General features: G+C 29.5%; 2 protein-coding genes and 1 non-coding gene across 4 annotated transcripts; 2 read left to right on the top strand and 1 right to left on the bottom strand.

Annotated features, from left to right (window-relative positions):
* Nucleotides 1-1,676: 1,676 nt before the first annotated feature.
* On the top strand, nucleotides 1,677-8,885 carry LOC111022826 (ent-kaurenoic acid oxidase 1). Of its 2 annotated transcripts, XM_022300098.2 has the most exons (8): nucleotides 1,678-2,060; nucleotides 5,684-6,161; nucleotides 7,018-7,281; nucleotides 7,385-7,474; nucleotides 7,579-7,657; nucleotides 7,993-8,099; nucleotides 8,340-8,461; nucleotides 8,593-8,885. In XM_022300098.2, the coding sequence occupies exons 1-8, from the start codon at nucleotides 1,834-1,836 to the stop codon at nucleotides 8,687-8,689; spliced, it is 1,464 nt and encodes a 487-aa protein (XP_022155790.1). In that variant the 5' UTR covers nucleotides 1,678-1,833; the 3' UTR covers nucleotides 8,690-8,885. The 2 variants fall into 2 exon arrangements, with proteins under 2 accessions (XP_087982896.1, XP_022155790.1); XM_088126770.1 differs by lacking the exon at nucleotides 8,593-8,885 and having other exon boundaries at nucleotides 1,677-2,060; nucleotides 8,340-8,465.
* Nucleotides 8,886-14,323: 5,438 nt separating this feature from the next.
* Nucleotides 14,324-20,541, top strand: LOC111022792 (two-component response regulator ORR23-like). The gene is made up of 8 exons (XM_022300053.1): nucleotides 14,324-14,465; nucleotides 15,424-15,576; nucleotides 15,736-16,146; nucleotides 16,257-16,333; nucleotides 17,009-17,626; nucleotides 18,328-18,417; nucleotides 19,421-19,528; nucleotides 20,485-20,541. Exons 1-8 carry the CDS (start codon nucleotides 14,324-14,326, stop codon nucleotides 20,539-20,541), a joined length of 1,656 nt encoding a protein of 551 aa, XP_022155745.1.
* On the bottom strand, nucleotides 19,895-19,967 carry TRNAF-AAA (transfer RNA phenylalanine (anticodon AAA)). Its single transcript has one exon. It is a non-coding gene; the product is annotated as a tRNA-Phe (tRNA).
* Nucleotides 20,542-21,412: the final 871 nt, after the last annotated feature.

Genomic DNA, 21,412 nt, shown 5'->3' with positions numbered 1-21,412 from the left:
TGGAGGTTCAAATTCTACCATTACAAAGCACAAATCAAAAGTACCACTAAATATTTATTAGATATAAATATTAATTAATTTAATTTAATAATAGGATTCATATATAAATGATTATAATTTTTTTTTTAGCTCGATTATAATTAATTGTTACCGACTATTTATACACAACCATCATTTATTCCAAAGAAAATTTGATAATATTCTCATTCATATAACCAAACACATTAGATTTCAACTAAATATTATTCTCAACATCTTATTCTCTAGTTATTCATAGACAGCCAATAAAACCTTAAACTAATTAAAAGTCACTAATATTATGAGAATCAAGTTGCCTATAGGTCAGGAAACAAAAAATTATTGAACAAGATAGCCAAATTTTATATGCAAATTCGAAATCAACATGTCCTTAATAACTATACATTTTGTAATTTATTTTGTTATATATAACGTGCCTCGTCCACGATACTTAAATGTTCACTCATCTTTATTCTGTCACGAATAAAAATTTGACAATTTTTTAGTTTTTTTCATAAATATGAAAAAAATTAATTTTCTCTATTTTCTCTTCTACCTGTCTTTTGTTTAAAAAAAAGACGGGTAGGAGAGAAAAAGGAGAAAAAATATATAATTTTTTTTTCTTCTACCTATTAAGAGTTTGGTGCGTTTTGAAAATAAAAATCTAAAATAAAGAGATTCAATAAAAACAAAGTTGTATGATATGTTTTTAGTGTTTTCGTATATGTCGAAGTTAAATCTCAATTTTAAAAATTCTGAATGTGTTTAGTTATATATTTGTAAATTAGTAGCAAATAATTATTTAGTTTAATCTAAAATATTATTGATTAATTTATTAATCTATATGTTATACAAAGAATTATTATTTTACAATATTATATAATTTATAATTATATTATATTCTACCCATTTTAATTTTAACAAAAAAAGAAGAAGTTAATAATGATATATTCATAAAAGTTGTTACTTTTTAGTACAAATAAAAGTTGTTACTTTTTAATATAATTTCAAATTTTAAATATTCAAATTCAAAATCTAAAATTATTGTTTTCAAAATTTATACTCTCGATATAGAACCTAAAAATAGTAAAAATATTTTTTGCTCACAAATTTCTCTGAATAATTATATACTTTACCATCATTATATACGTGACAACTAAGAAAAGTTTAAAAACAAAGACTTTTTATAAAAATTAATAAGTTGTCAAATTTTTAATATTTGTGAGACGGACAAAATTTGGTCCACATCGATAATGTATTCATCAAAGTTGTTACTTATTAAACGTGGATTCGAACTTCCAACTTTTAATTGAAGATATACCCCTTAACCAAGTACATATTTAATATATCTGTATTAATAGAAATGAACAATAAAATTTATATTTAAATAAATAAAAAATTTGATGTTTTAAATATAAACTCATTTGATCTAATGGATTTGAAAAAACAAGAATTCTAGACATTAACCTTTCGAATACTGATCGATAAATACCTAAATATTTTGGTTCAATCGTTCACGTGGGTGCGACGTTAAGGCGGCGTGATCAACCGCCACGCACCAAAAACCACCCTCCCTTCGAAAAAATAAATAATAAAATAATAAAACTCACTAAATTTTAGTGTACAAAACACACAACAACTAGAATCAAACTCCAATTCACTAAACGACAATTTCAAAAGCACCCATTTTCTCTCTCTAATTTTAATTTTAATTTTATTTTTGTTTTTTCTCTCTCCTTGGCCGTCGCCGTCTGCTCCTACATCCATTATTATAAATACCCACCACGCCTCCTCCTCCCCTCAGTCTCAGAGGGAATGGAGACGGCGGCGGCGTGGGTGGTGGCAGCGGCGGCGGTGGCGGCGGCGGTCTGGGTGGCGAAGAATGCGAACCGGTGGGTGTACGAGAACCGGCGGTTGGGTGAAAAGCGGTTCTGGCTGCCGCCGGGGGATCTGGGGTGGCCGTTCGTCGGAAATATGTGGGATTTTCTCAGAGCTTTCAAATCCAGTGATCCTGATTCTTTCATGGCCTCCTTCGTTTCCAGGTGATTTCTCTAGTTAGAAGTATAGAATATTTTGCTTCATGAATTAATTTTAATAAACGAGAAATAAGAAATGAGAATAAATCGATCTTAATAAACTATGTAAAATAATATTTTTGTTTCTTATTTTCGTCTTCGATTTTAACCTTTTTTAGTAAATTAAACTAGAAGCAACTATTTTGACTTTTCTAAAGCGAACATAGTTCAATAATAATTAGTATATATCTTCAATTAAAAAGGTGCGAGGGTGTGAATTTGATCCCTTATTCTCACGCACTTGATGTATTAAAAAAAAACTATTTCGTGTTTATTAGTGAAAAAAAAATGTATTAAAAAAAACTATTTTGTGTTTATTAGTGAAAACAAAACAGAAAGTAGCAATTTTTTGTTTTTAGTTCTCTCTTATACGAAAATTGATTTTTTTTTTAAGTTAAATATTCATTTTTATGTTATATTATTTTTTAATATTTATTATATATTTTATAAGTAAAAAACAATAAAATAATAGTTTTATCTGTTTTTTTTCTTGAAAAATTATGAAAATTCTAAAATTTCTATGCAATTTTAGAAATGTTTTTTAAAAATAAAATGAGAAACCAAAACAATTACTAAAAGTTTGTCACCAAATGAGTGTTAGAACTTTCAATTTTATTTCAAACCTGGATCTATTTAACATTTTTTTTAATTCAATCCTATTAGATAAAAAAAAAATTAATTTTGTATCTAATAGGACAGATAAATGACCTTTCAAATTTAGTAACATTAAACTGTAAGTTAAACATTTTGTTTGAATAGTAATTTTAGAAATATATTTTATATTCATCTCTACAATTTTATTGTTTTTTCTTTATTGTAATGTTAGTGGTTAATTTTTTTTTATTATTTTAAAATAATATCCAAGGTACCAAATGGCTTGTGAGAAAATATATCATTAAAATACTTTTTTCAATTCAATAACATTAAATTTTAAGATGATATTAGATACTTTATCTTAATTGACATTAATATACTTAATATAATGTATATTATTCATATGATAAAATATATTATTGATATACTTAATATAAAATAAATCATTGATATACAAATTTTTAGATTGTACTATTTTTACCAAATATTTTTATCATTGCATTGGACAAATCTAGAAAGCATTATAGTTTGTGCTGTAACATGTGAATTTAAGATATAAGGTGATCATGGTTTTATTTGAGATTTATTTGAATTTAATATTGGTTGGGATGCGTGCAATTTGAAAATGTAAAAAATTTAATAAGGGGAAGGACAAAATTTAATTTTACGGCTTTATGTTTAACATGAAAATATATTTATTTTTTATTTATACTTTTCTTAAGATCTTTTTACTAAAACTTTTTTTTTTCATAGAAAATCTAAACTAGTTAATAAAAATCTAAAGAGAAACTATCTAATTTTTTAAATATCAATATTAATTTAACAAGAAATTTATGATCTTTGGACCTTAAAACTTAAGAGGCAAATTAGATACAAAGTTTTAAAATTACTTTTTTAATCTAAGACAAATTGGGAATAGATAATTGCTCCCTTCTTTATTATTTTTTAATTTAAATTTTATATAAAAGAATTACATGAAATATCTTAAAACTACCCAACTTATTTATTTATTTTTTTTAACATGTAAAAGGTCGAAATTCGAACCTCTATATTCTAGTCAAAATATAATCTCAACTAATTAAACTATATAAACACAGTCCGTTAAATCCAGTATACTATTAGAACACTTGTGCTTTAATGAGAAAAAAAACTTTGAAAAGTCTCTTTATAAGTGATAAGGATGCCACATAATATATATCTTTTTTTCTTTTCTTTCTAGATTTAGATTATGTGATGGCAACATTATACTTTTAAAAACCAAATCTCAATCGCTTTTTAGTTCATATTTTTTTTATAATATCAAATTTTTGTTCTTGTACTTTCAAAATGTATGTCTTTTTGTCATTGTATTAATAAAAAATGACCATAGATCACAGATTTAGCATAACACTTCATTCACAAAAATTTTTAAAATCTAGTCATAAAATTATATTAAAATTTTTTTGTTGTAGGTAAAATTTTATAAATAGAGATCAAAATAATTATTTTTTAAAAATTAAAATAAACAAAATTAAAAGTACATAAATCAAAATAGATATTTAAAGATACAATATCAATTGAATTAAAGTAAAAAATATAGGAATTAAAATAGTTTTAAAATTTATAAAAATAATAATAAAGAATAAAGAGGAGAAAATCGAAAAATTAGGAATATTTTAGAAAAACGGAACGGAAGAACGACAGAGGCAAATACGTCACTCGCTTCGAAACGGTCGTTTCGTATCTGCCACTGTCCCGTTTTGGCCAATCCTACAGAAAAGTTCTTATTATTTTATTAAAATTTTTTCTCTCTTTTTTTTTAAAAAAAATTATTTATCTTGTTGGGAATTACGTAAAACACCGGCCGGCCGATCAACGGCGGAGCGCGCAGGTCGACGACAACGGTCAAAGCTTTGTCTTGTCGTTTCGGTTGTCGGTTTCGGTCTCCAATGGCCGCGTTTCGGCCATATCGGCCCACTACACCGTGGGCCCAACATAACTTCCCCTTGGCCCATCAGCAGCACCATAAGTTATTGAATTTAAAATAAGAAAATGGGGGGGTTATTTTATTTTACATTTAAATCTTATTTTACTCCATTGACATTATTCCACTTTCAAAATACCCATTTTAACATTTAATTTATTCTATTTTGATTTTTGAATTTTTTAAAAATAATTATTTTGATTCTGGCTTTATTTTACTCTTAACAAATTGATAGCATAATTTTGAGTACACAAGTACATCTACTAACATATTAATGTGAGCATTTATTCAAACTTTATAGATTAGAGATGGAAATTGAGTAAGCAGATGTTAGATGAAAAGATAATATAATAAGGATCAAAATGGTTATTTTTTTTCAAAAATTAAGTAAGTAAAATAAATATTTTAAAAATTTAGGACCCAAAATGAAACAACTCTATAAATTTAGAGACAGAAATAGAACAGGTTTAGACTAAAAATGAGATTTAAACTGTTGTTTTATATATATATATATATATATATTTGTGTTTGTCGTTTACTAATAATAAGTGAAACATCTTTCGTCATTCTTTTTGGAAAATGTCTCTGGATTAAATAATAATAGAATATACTTTTTTATTATTTCTTTTTTGTGGGTGCACCAATTTTGTGTAAACCACTATTTTTTTCATCAAAATGTTGCTTGTCTAATGCTTTGATGTCCATTTGTATTTGGGAATTTCTGCAAAGTGGTATTTTCTCCATCTTAGTCAACTGTACATCAAGATTTTCAATAATTTACCAATTATATTTATAAATTACAAAAACTAAATCGTCAGGATGAAATTTTTTAAGATAGAGACCAAACTATTACAAAATTTTAACTACAAAAATTAAATTATTATGTACTAAAGTTTATTGGTGACTAAATTATTATAAATTTAGAAATATAAGGACTAAATCGTTAGTTGAATGAAAATATAGAGATCAAAAGTGTTTTTTTACTGTACTCTTAAGTTCAATCTTCAATACATGATAACAATTTTGGTTTTAGGTATGGAAGGAGAGGAATATACAAGAGTTTGATGTTTGGGAGTCCAAGCGTATTAGTGAGTTCAGCAGAAGCTTGCAAGAGAGTTTTAACCGACGACGACGCATTCGGGTCGGGATGGCCGGTTTCCACCATGAAACTCATCGGAGAGAAGTCGTTCATCGGCATCTCTTACCAAGAGCACAAGCGTCTCCGCCGCATAACCGCAGCTCCGGTGAACGGTTACGAGGCACTCGCCACTTACCTCAAATACATTGAACAAACGGTGGTGGTTTCCTTGCAGAAATGGGCAACCATGGGCCAAATAGAGTTCTTAACTCACCTGCGAAAGCTCACCTTCAACATCATCATGCACATCTTCCTTAGCTCTGAGAGTGAGACGGTAATGGACGCCATGGAGAGGGAGTACACCAAGCTCAACTATGGCGTCAGAGCCATGGCCATCAATATTCCTGGTTTTGCTTACCATAAGGCCCTCAAGGTGAGACTTTGATCGCATCCTGTTCATTAGTTAACCGTATAATTAGGTTAAAGTTACAAATTTCGTCTCTATGGTTCGTGGGCAAAGTACCAATTTAGTTCGTATGTTTTTAAAAGTTTCGTTTTAGTCATCATGGTTCAGGATTAACTTCAATTTGGTCCCTTGTAGTTGGATAAAACTTAGGTACTTATTGATAAGTATGCGCATCCCTTACCTACGCTATTAAAAAATTGACAACTAGTAGAGAGAAAATAGAATAAATAACAATCAATTAGTAAGTAAAGATACCTACTTGCACTACAAGAAAAAAAGACTTTTCCCTACACCAAGAAAGGTCGGAAAAAGTCCAAAAAACATTGGGAATGATTTCTCCCAAATTTTTCGTCGGAAGAATCGTCAACTTATATGCATTAGGAAAAGTTCACAGACGTCGGGGAAATTTTTTTTTTCTTGTAGCGTTAACTGTAAATAGTTTAAGCTTAGTTTCCAATTTGGTCTCCATGGTTAAAATTGTGTTTTATCCCCTTGAAAAATCTACTTATTTTCTTTTACTTTTTTACTATAAACTTTAAACACTCTAATATACTCAACTAACAAAGTTACCCTAATAAAATGAATTTTTTTTATTTGTTATTAATATGATAATGACAAGGACAATTTGGTGAAGTTTGACTTAGTCATATGGATCAAATTAAAACTTTTGAAATCTTATTGAAACTAAATCCAAACTAAGTCCAAACCACATGGACTAAATTGAAACTTGTAAAATCTCAGGGACAAAATTCAAACTTTGTGAAAACTATATTAGGAACTAAATTTGTACATCGTAAAATCATAATCGTACATCTCATTGTAGGCACGACGAAATCTTGTGGCTACGTTTCAATCGATTGTGACGAACAGAAGGAAGGAAAGAGAGAACAATTTAGCGACGAAAAGGAGGGACATGATGGATGCTTTGTTAGATGTTGAAGATGAGAATGGTAGAAAGTTGAGTGATGAAGAAATTATTGATGTCTTGATAATGTACTTGAATGCTGGCCATGAATCTTCGGGTCACACTATGATGTGGGCCACGATTTTCTTACAACAACATCCGGAATTTTTCGAAAAGGCTAAGGTAAGATAGCGATATTTAGATTCTGACCGCTAAAAAATATATACTATTTTTTCTTTTCATATTTCTCTCTTCTACGTGTCAAAACTTTAACGGTTTCGAACAGATAGAGCAAGAAGAGATACTAAGGAGACGACCTGCGAGCCAAAAGGGATTAACTCTCAAGGAAGTTAGAGAAATGTACTATCTTTCAAAGGTATGTATTACATCAATTATCTCACCTACCTTCTTTTACGGTTTTATAGCTCCTTTTGTTTACTCCCTTGATTGACACTTTTAACTGCACTTTATTAACCGTAGGTAATTGATGAAACGCTACGGGTGGTAACTTTCTCACTCATGGTTTTTAGAGAGGCAAAGCATGACGTCAATATAAGTGGTAAATTTTATCTATATATATGATGTTTGATATTGATTATTGACATACAGAATGAGCTGTGACATTAAAATTATATTGTAAAAAATGGATAAACATAATATTAATAATAAAAATTTTAAACAATTTAAAAATGGTAAAATGCTTATTTGTTCCTTCAAATAATTTTTATGGATTTCTTGAATATGTCTTTTTTCTTTTAAATATTCAATTGACATCGACATATACTTTGTAGATATTTCCATTGACATTTTTCACAAAATTGAGATACCGATATTTTTATCGACATCGACTTTTAACACCTTGATTAGAACACATGACTATTTTCTCTTTTGCAGGTTATCTCATTCCAAAAGGTTGGAAAATCTTGGTCTGGTTTAGAGGAGTTCACTTGGATCCCCAAACTTACCCGAACCCAAAAGAATTCAACCCGTCAAGATGGGATGTAAGGACAGTATACATTTGATTTTGATATTAATATTAGGTTAAATTAGAAGTTTAGACTTTAAACTATAAGTCTTTGTCTAATAGGTCCCTCAGCCTTTAATCTCGTGTCCTTCGAAGATTTATTAGACACTAAATTGAAACTTTACGGATTTTACTAGTCACAATCTTAAAATTTTAGAGGCTAAACGTATAATAAACGTGAAATAACGATGCATCTGAAGAAATCGTGTTGGTTTAGGATTTCACACCAAAAGCAGGGAGCTTCCTTCCATTTGGAGCAGGGAGTAGATTGTGTCCCGGAAATGATCTTGCAAAGCTAGAAGTCTCCATCTTTCTCCACTATTTTCTCCTCAATTATCAGTGAGCTTTCCAAAACCTCTGCTATTCTTTTTCCTTCTTCTTCCTGAGCACGTGTCAGGAAGGTATTATTGACGGGAAGCTTGCTATAGACCATACGAGCTAACGACTCGGGTCGTCGTTTTTTTGGACAGGTTGGAGAGGGCTAATCCAAATAGTCCAGTGAGGTATCTGCCCCATTCAAGGCCAAAAGACAACTGTTTGGCAAGGGTCAAGAGAGTTGGCTGCTGATCCAATTGATTGAGGAAATTTGGATGAAATTTGTGCTCTTGCAAAAAATTTAGATGATTTTTAGTCCAATTATTGTTTGTGTTTGTTAAGTTCTTAATGATGGTCAATGGTATAAAAATCCATGTAGGAATATGATTTGAATTATCCTAATTTAGTGTTTAGTGTTAAGTAATGATATTGATTTGTCTTTTCAATATATATATTTTCCATCAAAAAATTAGAGGTTCAAAGACAGAAACATATTGAACTAAAAAAATAATATTGTCTCTTTTCAAACTTGATCTCTTCTCCCTTTCCTTCTACATTATTTTATTTTAAATTGATGCTTTAGTAAGGTCTAAATAATTTTAAGTTTTGTCACATGATAAAATATTTTGAAAAAATGGAAAAAATATATAGATTCCTATAACGTATCTTATTAATGATAATAAATATTATATCAGTGATGTAGTTTAGGAAAAATAATATATAAGTGATATAGAAAAAAAGTTATCATATTTGCAAATCATTTTTATTGTGCAACAAATTCACAAATATGGCCACCAATTTTACCATCTACAATAAATTTTCTTTTAAATAATTTATTTTTTAAAAAAACTCAACTACTAAGATAGAATAATCCTTTATACAAAGTTTGAGATTTAAAATAAAATATTTAGAAGTTTAGAAACTCATTAAAAATGGAATGAGCAATGAATTATTTTACCAAACGGGCTTATTATCATTGGGTTGACTAATTGGATCAATTCAAAGTTGGCCCAAAAACAAATCAGCCCACATTAAAATTCACAGCCAAGACCAAGATTTGAAAAATAATAATATATAATAAAAATTGACCTAGTTTTGAAACTATAATGACAAAAATAGGTTGACAAATTAACTATAACTGATGAAATTTTTAGTAAATCACCATAAATGGGTACGATTTAGTGTATGGTACTTACAAATTAAATGTAAATCGCGGGTTTATCAAGCAATTATGGAGAGATAAATAACCACCAGATTGACAGTGAGATTGCCACGTGGATGTCATGCACACTTCACAACTAGATTTTCTTTTTCCTTTTTTCTTTCTCTGTTCTTCTCCATCTCACCTTCTATTCTTCCCCTTTATCGGTAGGTCAACCTCGACCATTGTAATCATATTAAGACAATCAATATTTTGAGATAACAGCCCTATCAAGAAAACTGATATGATATTGTGGAGCAATAATAGTATTAAGACAATCGATATTTTGGGACAATAATAATGTTAAGGCAACCAATACTTTAAGACAATAGTGAATAAGGTAATCAACATTTTTTGAGAATTATCTCATATCAAGACAACCGATATTTTGAGACAAAAGTAATATCAAGGCAACTAATATCTTTGGGACAACCATCATATAGAGGCACCTGATATTTTGGAACAACAATCATGATAAGACAACTAAATTTTGCGACAACCATCATACAGAGGCAACTAATATGTTGGGACAACTATCATATAAAAGGCAACCAATATTTTCTGACAACAGTCATATAAAAAGCAGTCGATACTTTAATTTGAGACAACAATAATATTAATGTAACCAATATTTTAGGACAAGAGCGATGATCACAATGTTGAGGCACAAATAAAGTTATTATCAAGCACACTTTTTAGTGTGTTTTGATATGTCTTTTCTGGCTTATGGAGGACAAATTATTCCTTAAAAAATTAGTAATATTTGGTTAAAATTTTGAAGATTTGAAAACACTTCTAATCCATACTTTTTAAAATTTTCAATGATAAAAAAGTAGTTCAAGAAATTTTAAAAACGTATAAAAAATACTTAAGGTATGCTAATATTATATTTTAAGTAAAACAATAAAAAATTTAAATATTTTTTATAGTATTTTTTTTAATTTTAACCATTTATTTAATTTTACAAAATAATAAATAATTAAAATAAAATTACATCAAAGATTAAAATAAATATTAATATAAAATATTGTTAAGTTTTGTTTTCTTCTAATAATTAATTAATAATAACAAAATAGAATTAAATAATTGATAAAAATTAAATAAAAATGTGTAATATTCTATAAAATAAAGTAACATCACTAATAAAAATGGTATAATTTTTCTATTAGAAGAAAATTTATTATTAGTATAAATAAAAAAAAATCAAAAGTAAAATCGTAAAACAATTAATTAGATAGAGGGGCGACAAAAGTTTTAAAGTAATTATTGAAAAAATGAGACACACGTAATAACAAATGAGAATAAAATTGATTAGATATTAACCGACGAATGAAATTACCTTTTTGAGAGGAGTGATTCCCAAATTTGAGGCCAATCCTACCAATTGATTACATTCCTATACTTCAAACATTTGAAAAAGAGTGTTTTTAACCAATTAGAACGTACATTTTAAAATTTTCAACAATCAAAAGTAGTTTGAAAAACTCCAAACAACGCACTGAAAGTGACGGTAGATGAAGCATTTAATTAATTAGTTTGTTTTCGAGAGTGCTTCACTTAAAATCACTTTTTTTTCCTCCGAAAGACATCTCAAACTCACCCGAGTCCCGTTTCGAATAAAATACTCTCTCTTTAGGGTTAGGACTTGTCTCATTCTCTTAGTAGTACTTCTCTAAGCTTAATTAAACAACATTCCAGAGAGAACATAGATTATTATATTCCTTAAAGAACATGACGAACACTAGTTGCGATCGTCCTCTGCTTGTAACTGAGATTTCAAGCACAGTTTTCTGAGCTCAAAATACAAAACGACACAAAAACTCATCTCATCTTTGCCATGCAGAAAGAACAATTTCAAATACAAACAACCCTTCTCTCTTCACTTTCTTGTTTTTGTCAAAAAACAAAGTGGACTAGGAATCTACTTTAAGTAATTATTTAATCACACTCCTCTCTAAGACCCTTTTGTTTTCTCCGTATTCAACTCAGTGAGCAATATCAATTGATAATGGGAGGGGTAGTCCATGTCTATTTGTTTCAATATGAAACACTTAACCTGCCCCTTTAAAATCGTAACTCTTTTGGCTCATCGATCTTGGTCGGATCCTCATTTTTGGATTAGATGCTCGTTTGAACTCTGATTCATATTAATATCTATGAGGTTCCATCTCAAAACCAATTGGTAATGAAAAGAGTAGTCTATGTCTATTATAAACTTTTGTAAGGTCTATTTTCTTTTCAACGTGAAATCCTTAACAAACTATTCCTCTTACAATCAAAATATGATATATCAGAGACAATTAATTTTTAGATGAAACCCCATATTCATTGATACGGTATCAGGATCTAGTAAATTCAAACAAGAACATCCAATCTACAAATAGAGACCTAACAAAGATTTATAACACAAGTGAACTAAATGATTTTGGGATGGAATTCGAATCTCGTGCACATTGATAAAGACATGCAACTGTGGGTTTTTTTCCTGGGGTCCAACCTTAATAATCATGTCTTTCTTTCTTGGTATTCTAAATCCTCTCACAAAAGTCTTTGTCTTGTTGTAAATCTTGTCCTTGTCCCAAACTGGCTATTTGCATGGTGCCCAAGTAGCCATTACTGAGGCTGTTGGTGCAGAGGAATGGTTGTTTTTTTGCAAGAATAATGAGATCATCTTTTCATAACGCCTATAAGAGACTCATTTATGGTTGGATTAAACATGAGACAAGTTCTCATTTATTATATGCTCTCTTTTCTTTGTAATTTTCATTTCATTGTATCTTTTATTTTTGGGGGGAATAATATGCATGTGTTGTCTCTTACCTTATTTTCATATGTTCACATAGTATATATTTAAATGGGATGGAAGGATTTGAAACAAAGGTACTTGTTTAGTAACGCTTTTTTGCCTTTTTGCTTCTTTGTTTGCTTCTTATTTTTTCTTAGGGGAAGAAATTAAAAGTCGTGTTTGATACTCGTTTTTAGTTTCTTGACTTCTTTATTACTTTTTTTGATAACCCGCAATCGATGATGTGTGGCTTTGCTAGTTTGGATCTCTATAATCAAGGGTGTCGACGATCACCTAACATTGTAATAGACGTTGCGGGACTTGTCCCCAAATAAGGGGGGGGGGGTGTGGGGGAAGGGGAGAAGAAGTCCCGGCTACGCTTCACGCAAGGACTTGAACTGGGAGGGAGGTATCTCCATTCGCCCACAAGCCCACTAACGCCACTTCCCGCCGATGGTGACTTCTCTCTATTTTACTTATATCTAATTACGAAAGTATGTTTGATAATCAACATTATGAAAAATTAGAAGGGAAATATTTCCCTATAGACAGGTGCAGTTGAGGTAGCTTCTATTGACTTTATAAAGTGGCGTATTTTTTATTGGCTAAAAGATTTTAGTGAATCTATGTAACTATTCAATGCGATAGAAATAGATCGATACTTAAAACCACGTCACATCAGAAAGTTAGTAGAGCTCATCTACTGACGAGTGTGCAGAAACAAAAATAGGAAACAAGAGACCAAAAATTTTACGGTCTTGCATCTAATTATGGAAATGTATTCAAAAAGTACGAAAATGAGAAACAATGAATGCTATTAAACACGCGTTCTTCAAGAAATGAAAATGTGAAAAACAAAGAAATAGGAAACAAAAATATTACCAAAAAAATTACTCTTGAATTACATAAATTTCGTCTGTTCAATCTTTAACAAAGAAAGAAAGAAAGAAAGTGTGATAAGATGAATACTTAATAAGAAGTCCCCGTGGGTTTATGAGGTTTTTATTTTTTATATTCGCAAGTGTCAAGACCAGCTTACGTGCACTTCGACTAATCTCACGAGCAGACTTGACTCTACAATATTTTGTGCCATGAAACACATAGGAATTAATTCTTAACGTGTAGGTGGCCATCATGGAGTTTGAACTCCTTCCCTCCCACTTTATGAATTGTTTCATAACACAAAAACTTTAATTTTTTTTTTAACTACTACTTGTCTAATTATCACAATATAATAAGTTTTTATTTTTTTATTTTTTACAAAAAGGGAGAAATTTTTTAAAGGAAGAGAGTGTGATAGAAATGATATTTCAAATGCACATTATTAAGTTTCGTTTAAGTTGAACAAATTGGGAAACTTTTTAATATTTTCAATTCATTCATTAACATCAATCATCCAATTTGATTTAAGCATTTGAAAAGTGATAATCTCTCAATAATTCTCATTAAGCCCTAAGAGAATTTGTGTCTTTTTTTTATATATATAATTACAATCATACCATGGTAATTATATATAAATTACAGTGTAGTGATATGATTAGAAAATAAGACACATTAATTTCTAAAAATAGGTTGCTTTAGATTTTGAATAAATGGTATGAAATTGAAAGGTTTATATAGTGAAAGATATACACATTTAGATCAACCATTTGGGAACCTCTTAAGTTTTTGTAATTTGCATTGAATGTAATTTTTCTACTCTAGATTTTGCCACAAATTTTTATTAATTTACTTTTAAGGTGTTCAAATTGGGCTTTATTACAAATTGATCTCTCTCTAATTTCTGTCTCTTTGCTTCTGCTCTCCCCATTTAACTTGTGCAGCCCAACTGAAACAAACAACAGTAGTGAATTGAATTCCAAACATTATAGTTTTTTCAGAAAAGCTCTGATCTCTAGACATGTCTTGTCATCACCAGCAAGTTGCAGCCAACAACATTCTTCTCACAGCTCCTCCTGTCAGAATTCATGTCATGCTTGTGGATGATGATGCTACCTCTCTTGCTGTTGTTTCAGGCTTGCTTAAAACTTTGAATTATGAAGGTACCTTAGCGAAAAACAAATTGAAAAGTACTAGGTTTAATTTCTCTGGTCATGTTTTTTTGTTCTTGTCTTGTTTGAAAAAGAAAAAACAATCCATGGTTTTCCTCTTTCTCTTACTTTTCGAAAATACTGAAGTAGGAGTGGGAATTCGAACTTGAGGAGAATATATGCTTTAACCAGAGCGATGCTCAAATTGATGTATGTCAGATCGATGTTGACGTGATTATAACGCGAGCGGCGAGCTAATAAAATTAAATCTCTCTTTTTATAGATGAAATTACTACTTTAATTGCATCTTCCCCCAAATCTTAGATCATGGAGCACAATTCATCAAACCTATCTAGAACAAAAGCTTTAGAAAAGATGGCTTTTTATTATATGTCATGATTTTAAAAGTTGAAAATAAATTAAAGTTGGCATAAAAGTATTTTTTTTTTCAGACAATTTTGAAGTGTTATTGTAGAGATTGCCAAATAATGACAACTAAAGGTGATGCAGAAGATGATCATGAATATAATATTCACATTACATATGGATTTGTTCTTTCATTTGCAGGCTACCATGTATATAATATTCCTTTTTCTTGACTTTATTTTTTTTGGTGAACATTTTGTTTCTCACAATTGTATTAAGTGGAGTATGAAAAAACTTGAATTCTAAATAGAAATTTTAAATTGGATTTTATTTGTCTATGACTTTGTTTAAAAAAAAAAAATCCATGAAATAATAACCCATAATGAAAATATATATTATATGATATGATAATTGTTTATGAATTCACTTTTCACAATTTTCCCAAATACTTCCATTGAGATCTTCCTTTTATCTTCTCCTTGTATATACAATTTACTGAATTGATTTGAGTTAATTTTTGTATGTAATTACCTCTTTAATTATATATTTGTAATATCTTATTATTGGTTCTAATTTAGTTCTTCACTTTTCAAATATATTTTAGTTACTCCATTTAACGATCCGATTTGTGCCTTGTACACGCTTCGCACGGGAAAGCAAATTTTTGATCTGGTTATAACCGATCTCTATATGCCAAATATGGATGGTTTTGAGCTAACCAGGAGAGTAAATGATGAATTCAAGCTGCCTGTGATTAGTGAGTAATTTTATTTGAGAGCTTTAATTTCCTCAGATGTTTAAAGTGGTTCATATTTTTTTCCTGGCTTTTTTTGGCCACATAATTGTATGCATGATTCATACCCATTTACCCAATTTGTTAATTAATTTGTTCTTGGAATATCAAATTTGAATGCAGTGATTTCGATCGATGATCGAGAAAGCATAATGCTCAAGGCTATACAAGAAGGAGTTGTGCTTTACTTATTGAAACCCTTCACTATAAATGATCTAAGAAACATTTGGCAATTTGCCCTATCCACAAAATCAAGAAGTAAACCAAACCCTAACTTGTTTATCGAAGAAACCGGAAGCCATGGACCGAGATTTCCAGCGTTCAAATCACGCTCCGAAGAAGTGAACTCAGTCTCGTCTTCGAACGAACGAAGACGAGGAAAGAAGAAGAAGGATTCAAAAGGAAAAGGGAAAAATCAAGAGAAAGCAAATGATAAAAAGGAATTGACCACAACCACAAAAAAGGCAAAGGTGGTTTGGACAGATTTCCTTCAATATAGATTCTTGCAAGCTGTTCATTACATCGGTTTGGACAGTAAGAACATCACTACTATAATAGATTATTCGTTTCTCTTTAAGGTTTTTTGGTTTGTTTTTTGTAAAGATTTATGTGATTGTCCACTCATAACTTTGATACATGGGCAGGAGCTGTTCCAAAGAAAATCCTAGAAATCATGAATGTGCCTGGCTTGACAAGGGAAAATGTTGCTAGCCATTTGCAGGTTCAATTCTCTGCTAATTTGATTATCATCCTTAATTCACAATGTTATATATTGTTTAAATATTTAGAGGATTAGAATGAAGCATCTGAAAATTTCTGAGAATAGCTTATTCTCCTCGTGGGATGATATAACAACGGCTCTAGTCTTCTAAATCGACCTTATTTTACGATTATGACATTCTAACCATCTCTGAATTTAAGTGCTTTTATTTAGCTTCTTCTTGATGTATATGACATACTTTTTTATCACTAATAGCTCGATAAATTGATATGATCCACATAAAAATTCAAACTAAAATAATGAATCTTAAAATTGTATACAGGTAGAATCATATTCATGCATATATCTAATTAATTAGATGGTGTTTGATTTGTTAAGATCCTCTAAAATGAATGGAGGGAAATCTGTTTTCTTCCTAATAAGTCAAGTTTTTGAAAAGAAAATATTAAAAAATGTTACAAATTTGGGAAATTCATAAAGCTAATCTCTTAATTTGGGAGGAAAAAACTTGAAGTCAACTATGAGAGATTCTGAATTTAATTGAACATCTTAAACTCAGCCCATCTAGAAAAAGTTATATTAATTAATTTCTTCTCTCACAAATCACAATACAAAAATTTTCTCATTCATTAATTTCAACTAATTAGTTAGCTGTGTTTTTTTTTTCCCAAGCAGAAATACAGAATTTTTCTAAGAAAAGTTGCTGAACGATGCATGGTAACATCCGACAAGACAATTGAAGAAGTCCTATGGTCGAAGTTCCTCTCCCGACATGCTACACTTGTGTTAGAAAAAATCCAAAAAAAAAGAACTCGCCATCTCAATTCTGCCCAAAACCCTAATATCCCTCCTTTGCTTGGTAATCTAAATTCAAATGACAACTATGACGACCACCAATCTAGGTACCGCCCGACTAGTTATCCAACAAATCTCCTGCCTTTCAATCTAGACCACATTAGGAGTTTTATTGGTGGCAACAAAGCATTACAGAGGAACCCTAATAAAGCTCAAAGTGTCAACTTTGAAGATCGATCCTATCCGAGTCTTCCTAGCTTCCTGAACAACGATAACTACACTGGATTCTCGGTCCGCGCCAGCGGGGAGCTTCAAGTGGCACAAAAGGGGGTTTCAATGGGTTTTGAAGATTATTCTAGGGAGTATGGTCAAAATGGTATTGGATTTGGAGGAGATCATGAGAGTTACAATTGGGGTTTAATGAGTAATTATGGTGTTAACTTTGGTGAAAATTCTCAGACAGTGAAGCATTATTCAAGTCATTCTCTTGATAATAAGGTATGTAAAAAGTCAAAAACCTTCCTCTTTAGCTATTATATTTATGTTTTCTTTTTGATAATTTTGTGCTTTTTATTTTGGGTGATGTGGGGTGGTTTTGAAGGTCTTAAAAAGGTAATTAGTATTCTAAAAAAATGATTTGGTTAATTAACTTAAATAGTTGACGGATATTTTATCATCCATCGAGTAAAAATATTCTATAATGTTTTTTTAGTTCAATAATTGTAGGGTAGGGATTGAACCAATACATCTATTATCCACTAAGCTATGCTCGGATGGACAATATAGTAAAAACTTCGACCCACGTATTAAACAATCTTATATATTTTTGTTATTTTAAATGATTGTGAAACAAGTAATATTAGTAATTATTAGTCCATAGATCCCGATAAACATCCTCCTCAATAAATGATTTTTTTTAAAATCTCTAACATTAGACTTAAAATTAGCTTTAAATCTGTAAGATTAATATAAATTTAATCCTTATAAATATATTTCTCGACAAAATTTTCATTGCCAAAGTAAGAAACCTACTATATTTGTCTCATTTTTCGTGGATCTCATCATTAAATTCAGATTGAAGAAAATTAATCACATATATAAACATCTTTAGGCATATGAAGATAATTCTTCCTTTTTTTGATCTATATATATTTATACATATAATTGGTTTGTTTTCATATTTGAAAAATAAATTTCAGGATGGTGGCCAAGAAGATTCTGGTTTTTTGGCTCCTTTGTTTCCAATGCAGAGCTTTGTTGATAATATAAATCCAACCCCTAATTATCAAGTAAGTGAAATTAATGTTAATTAAAAAACTTTGTTGCCTAAACTTTCTGCATAATATATGACATATGATATCCTTTTCTACTAATCATTGATAACTATGAAAAAAGTTGAGTTCAAATAAAAATAAAATAAAAAAAAACTATGAAAAAAGTTGAGGTGGGATGATAATTGATCAAGGGTTATTAATAATTATATTCTATCAAGAATGTAGGTTTAATTTTTTGAGTAGAGAGGAAAAAAATCTAATCACATATTTTCTTTAAACATTGAAACTCAATACCATTATTGGAGAATGTTTTTGAGAAAATAATGTGTTCTAAAATAGTTTTAGATGCATGATAGGAAATTAATTTGGTTATATGGTTTTTCATTTGAATAGGTCCGTTTTGTTTGATAATCATTTTGGTTTAAAATTTTGAGCTTTTGAAAATTAAGATTATAAATACTAGTTTCGCTGTGGTACTTAATTTCTTTGTTTCGTTATTTTCCTATTGAAAACTTTTCAAAATCTAACAAAAATTGAAACTAAAAAAAGTTGCGCAATAATTTATTTTGTTTTTTGTTTTATGTTTTTAAAAATTATACTTGTTTATGTATGATTTTATTATTAAATTTTTCACTTGGAAAACATATTTGAATTTTTAGGAAACATAGAGAAAAAACAAGTTTTATATATTGATATATATATATATATATATATATATATTATATTATTTTTTCTATTTTCATAATTTGGCCTAAAAAATGTTTGTTACTATATATATAAAAGAACAAAAAAGCACGTAAGTAAAAGTAATGTTTCTAAGTCTTTTGAAAACATAAAATAAATAATAAAATGACGTTTTTTTTCTTTCGGTTTTTTTTCTTTTGAGTTCAACATATGTTGAAGTGAGAGGTCGAACAATTTCCAACCTCAAAGGATGGTCGGGATAGGTGGATTTATCTACTTCATCCTTACTCCCATTCGCTAGAAAATCAAGTCAACTTTAAATTTCATTGTGCAGCAACAAGGCAATGGGAGTTTCATGGTAGATGAGAGCCACCACGCCTACAACATTTATACAGCAGATGAAGAAACTTCAACAACTGATCCTTTCTCCATTGATGAAAAGGCAAGTTTCTAACTAATTTCAAATAGGGATGTTCATTTTTTCCACGAGTTCTATCTCTGTGGGGACCCATCTAAATGGGGTGGGAAATCCCCATCTAAATTACCTAGGGGGCGGGGATGAGAGAGTTTTTTCCCGTCACCTAAATGGGGATGGGGAATGCATTCCTTGCCCCCGTTTCCCGCCCCACCAATAATATCTATATACACCAAAATAATCTTGTTATTCTTTCTATACTTACATATGCTAATAAAACCATATTCTTCACTTTTCTCAAAAAAAAAAAAAAACATATTTTTCACTACCGAGAGATGGGTATGTATAATTCCTATGAAATTAGGATATAAAAATTTTCATCTCCTTAAATTTCGCGGCGAGTGTGGATCAAACACACGACCCTCAGATCTTTAGTCTGACGCTCTCCCAACTAAGCTATCCCCACTTGATAAAATATGAAGTATTTTTAATTTATTTATTAAAAAACATCTGCCACATCATTCATTAATTTTGACAATAAATTTTAATGTGTTGGAGAAATGAGAATAAAAGACTTAATTAAAAGATTAGGGACGAAAAGGATATTTGGATAAATATCTTACCTAGATTAAATTTCTGAAAGGAATTCCTCCAATCAAATGAATTTAGTGAACTTCTATTGAATGGGTTTATGTTTTAAATTCTGTAACCTAAAACGTGAGAATTTTAAAAACAACCAAAATTAACCCGTTTTCAACATTTTAAGATTATAAATCTTCTACCAAGTGTCCGGATTTCAAAAACAACGAAAACATGTAACACAACTTTATTTTTCATTAATTTTGTTGCATATTCAAATTTCTATTTTCAAATATCACCAACCAAACATAACATTATATACTCGGTCTTTATTTTATTTTAATTTATTGATCACCAACATTTGGTTTATGGTGGGGTGTAATTAATTTAATTTATATTTACAGGTCTTGGATGAATTTATGGCATCGTTGCTCAGAAATGATACTTCTACAGAAGGATAACAATGGCGGATTAAAAAAATAAAAGGGGTATAAAGTGGTGCTTTGTGGACTTTTTGGTTGTGTTAAAAGACTTGTATTTTGATCAAAATAATTAAAGGTTCTAATTGCCTTTCTCTTGTTGATATGGACTTTAATGTTGATTAATTAACTCCAATCCAAAAAATCTGGTAATTTAATTAACATTTGTTTGCAATGTAACTAATAGAAATTACAACCAACTTACTAATTCAAATTTTGTCACATTTTAATCAATCATTGAAGCCCAATATTTGATGTAGTGGATGCGATGTGATGATTAGTTTAGTTTAATCAAGTATTAGTTTAAGTTGTTTGAAAATTCGGTTTAGAGATTAAATTGAGATGATAAATTAGGAGAATGTCAATTAATTGTGGGAAGGTTCAGGACCATGATTACAAAGTTTTAAATGTTGATATCGATGAAAATGTCGATTTCTCAATTTTGTGAAAATATGAATAAGAAATATTAACACAAGATAAATTTTAAATTTTTTTTATATAAATATAAAATTAACAAATAAGAATTTAACTCTAAGTTAAAAGATTATTGATGTTAATCTTATATCCTTAGTGGTAATATTTTGTTGATTTTTTTTTAATATTTTGTCTTATTCATTGACTTATCAACATATAGAACCTATGTCAATGTGTCGAACCTATAAACTTATGAACATATAGAAATATTGATTCATCCTTCTTCTATAATGTCGATCTATTCAAAATCGATACGTCAAAATCTATGAACACGTCAAAATCTATGAACACATAGAAAATATGTTGGTTTATTCCTTCTTCCATTTATGATACATAGGGTTGAAATCCTTCATTCAATTTGAAATAAGAGTATAAAATC

This window comes from Momordica charantia (assembly GCF_013281855.1).
Source record: "Momordica charantia cultivar OHB3-1 chromosome 7 unlocalized genomic scaffold, Mcharantia_2.0 BLBB01000007.1, whole genome shotgun sequence".
In the NCBI taxonomy this organism is placed as follows: domain Eukaryota; kingdom Viridiplantae; phylum Streptophyta; class Magnoliopsida; order Cucurbitales; family Cucurbitaceae; genus Momordica; species Momordica charantia.
The sequence above is the reverse complement of the archived record's forward strand: the minus strand, read 5'-3'. Positions and strand labels throughout refer to the sequence as shown.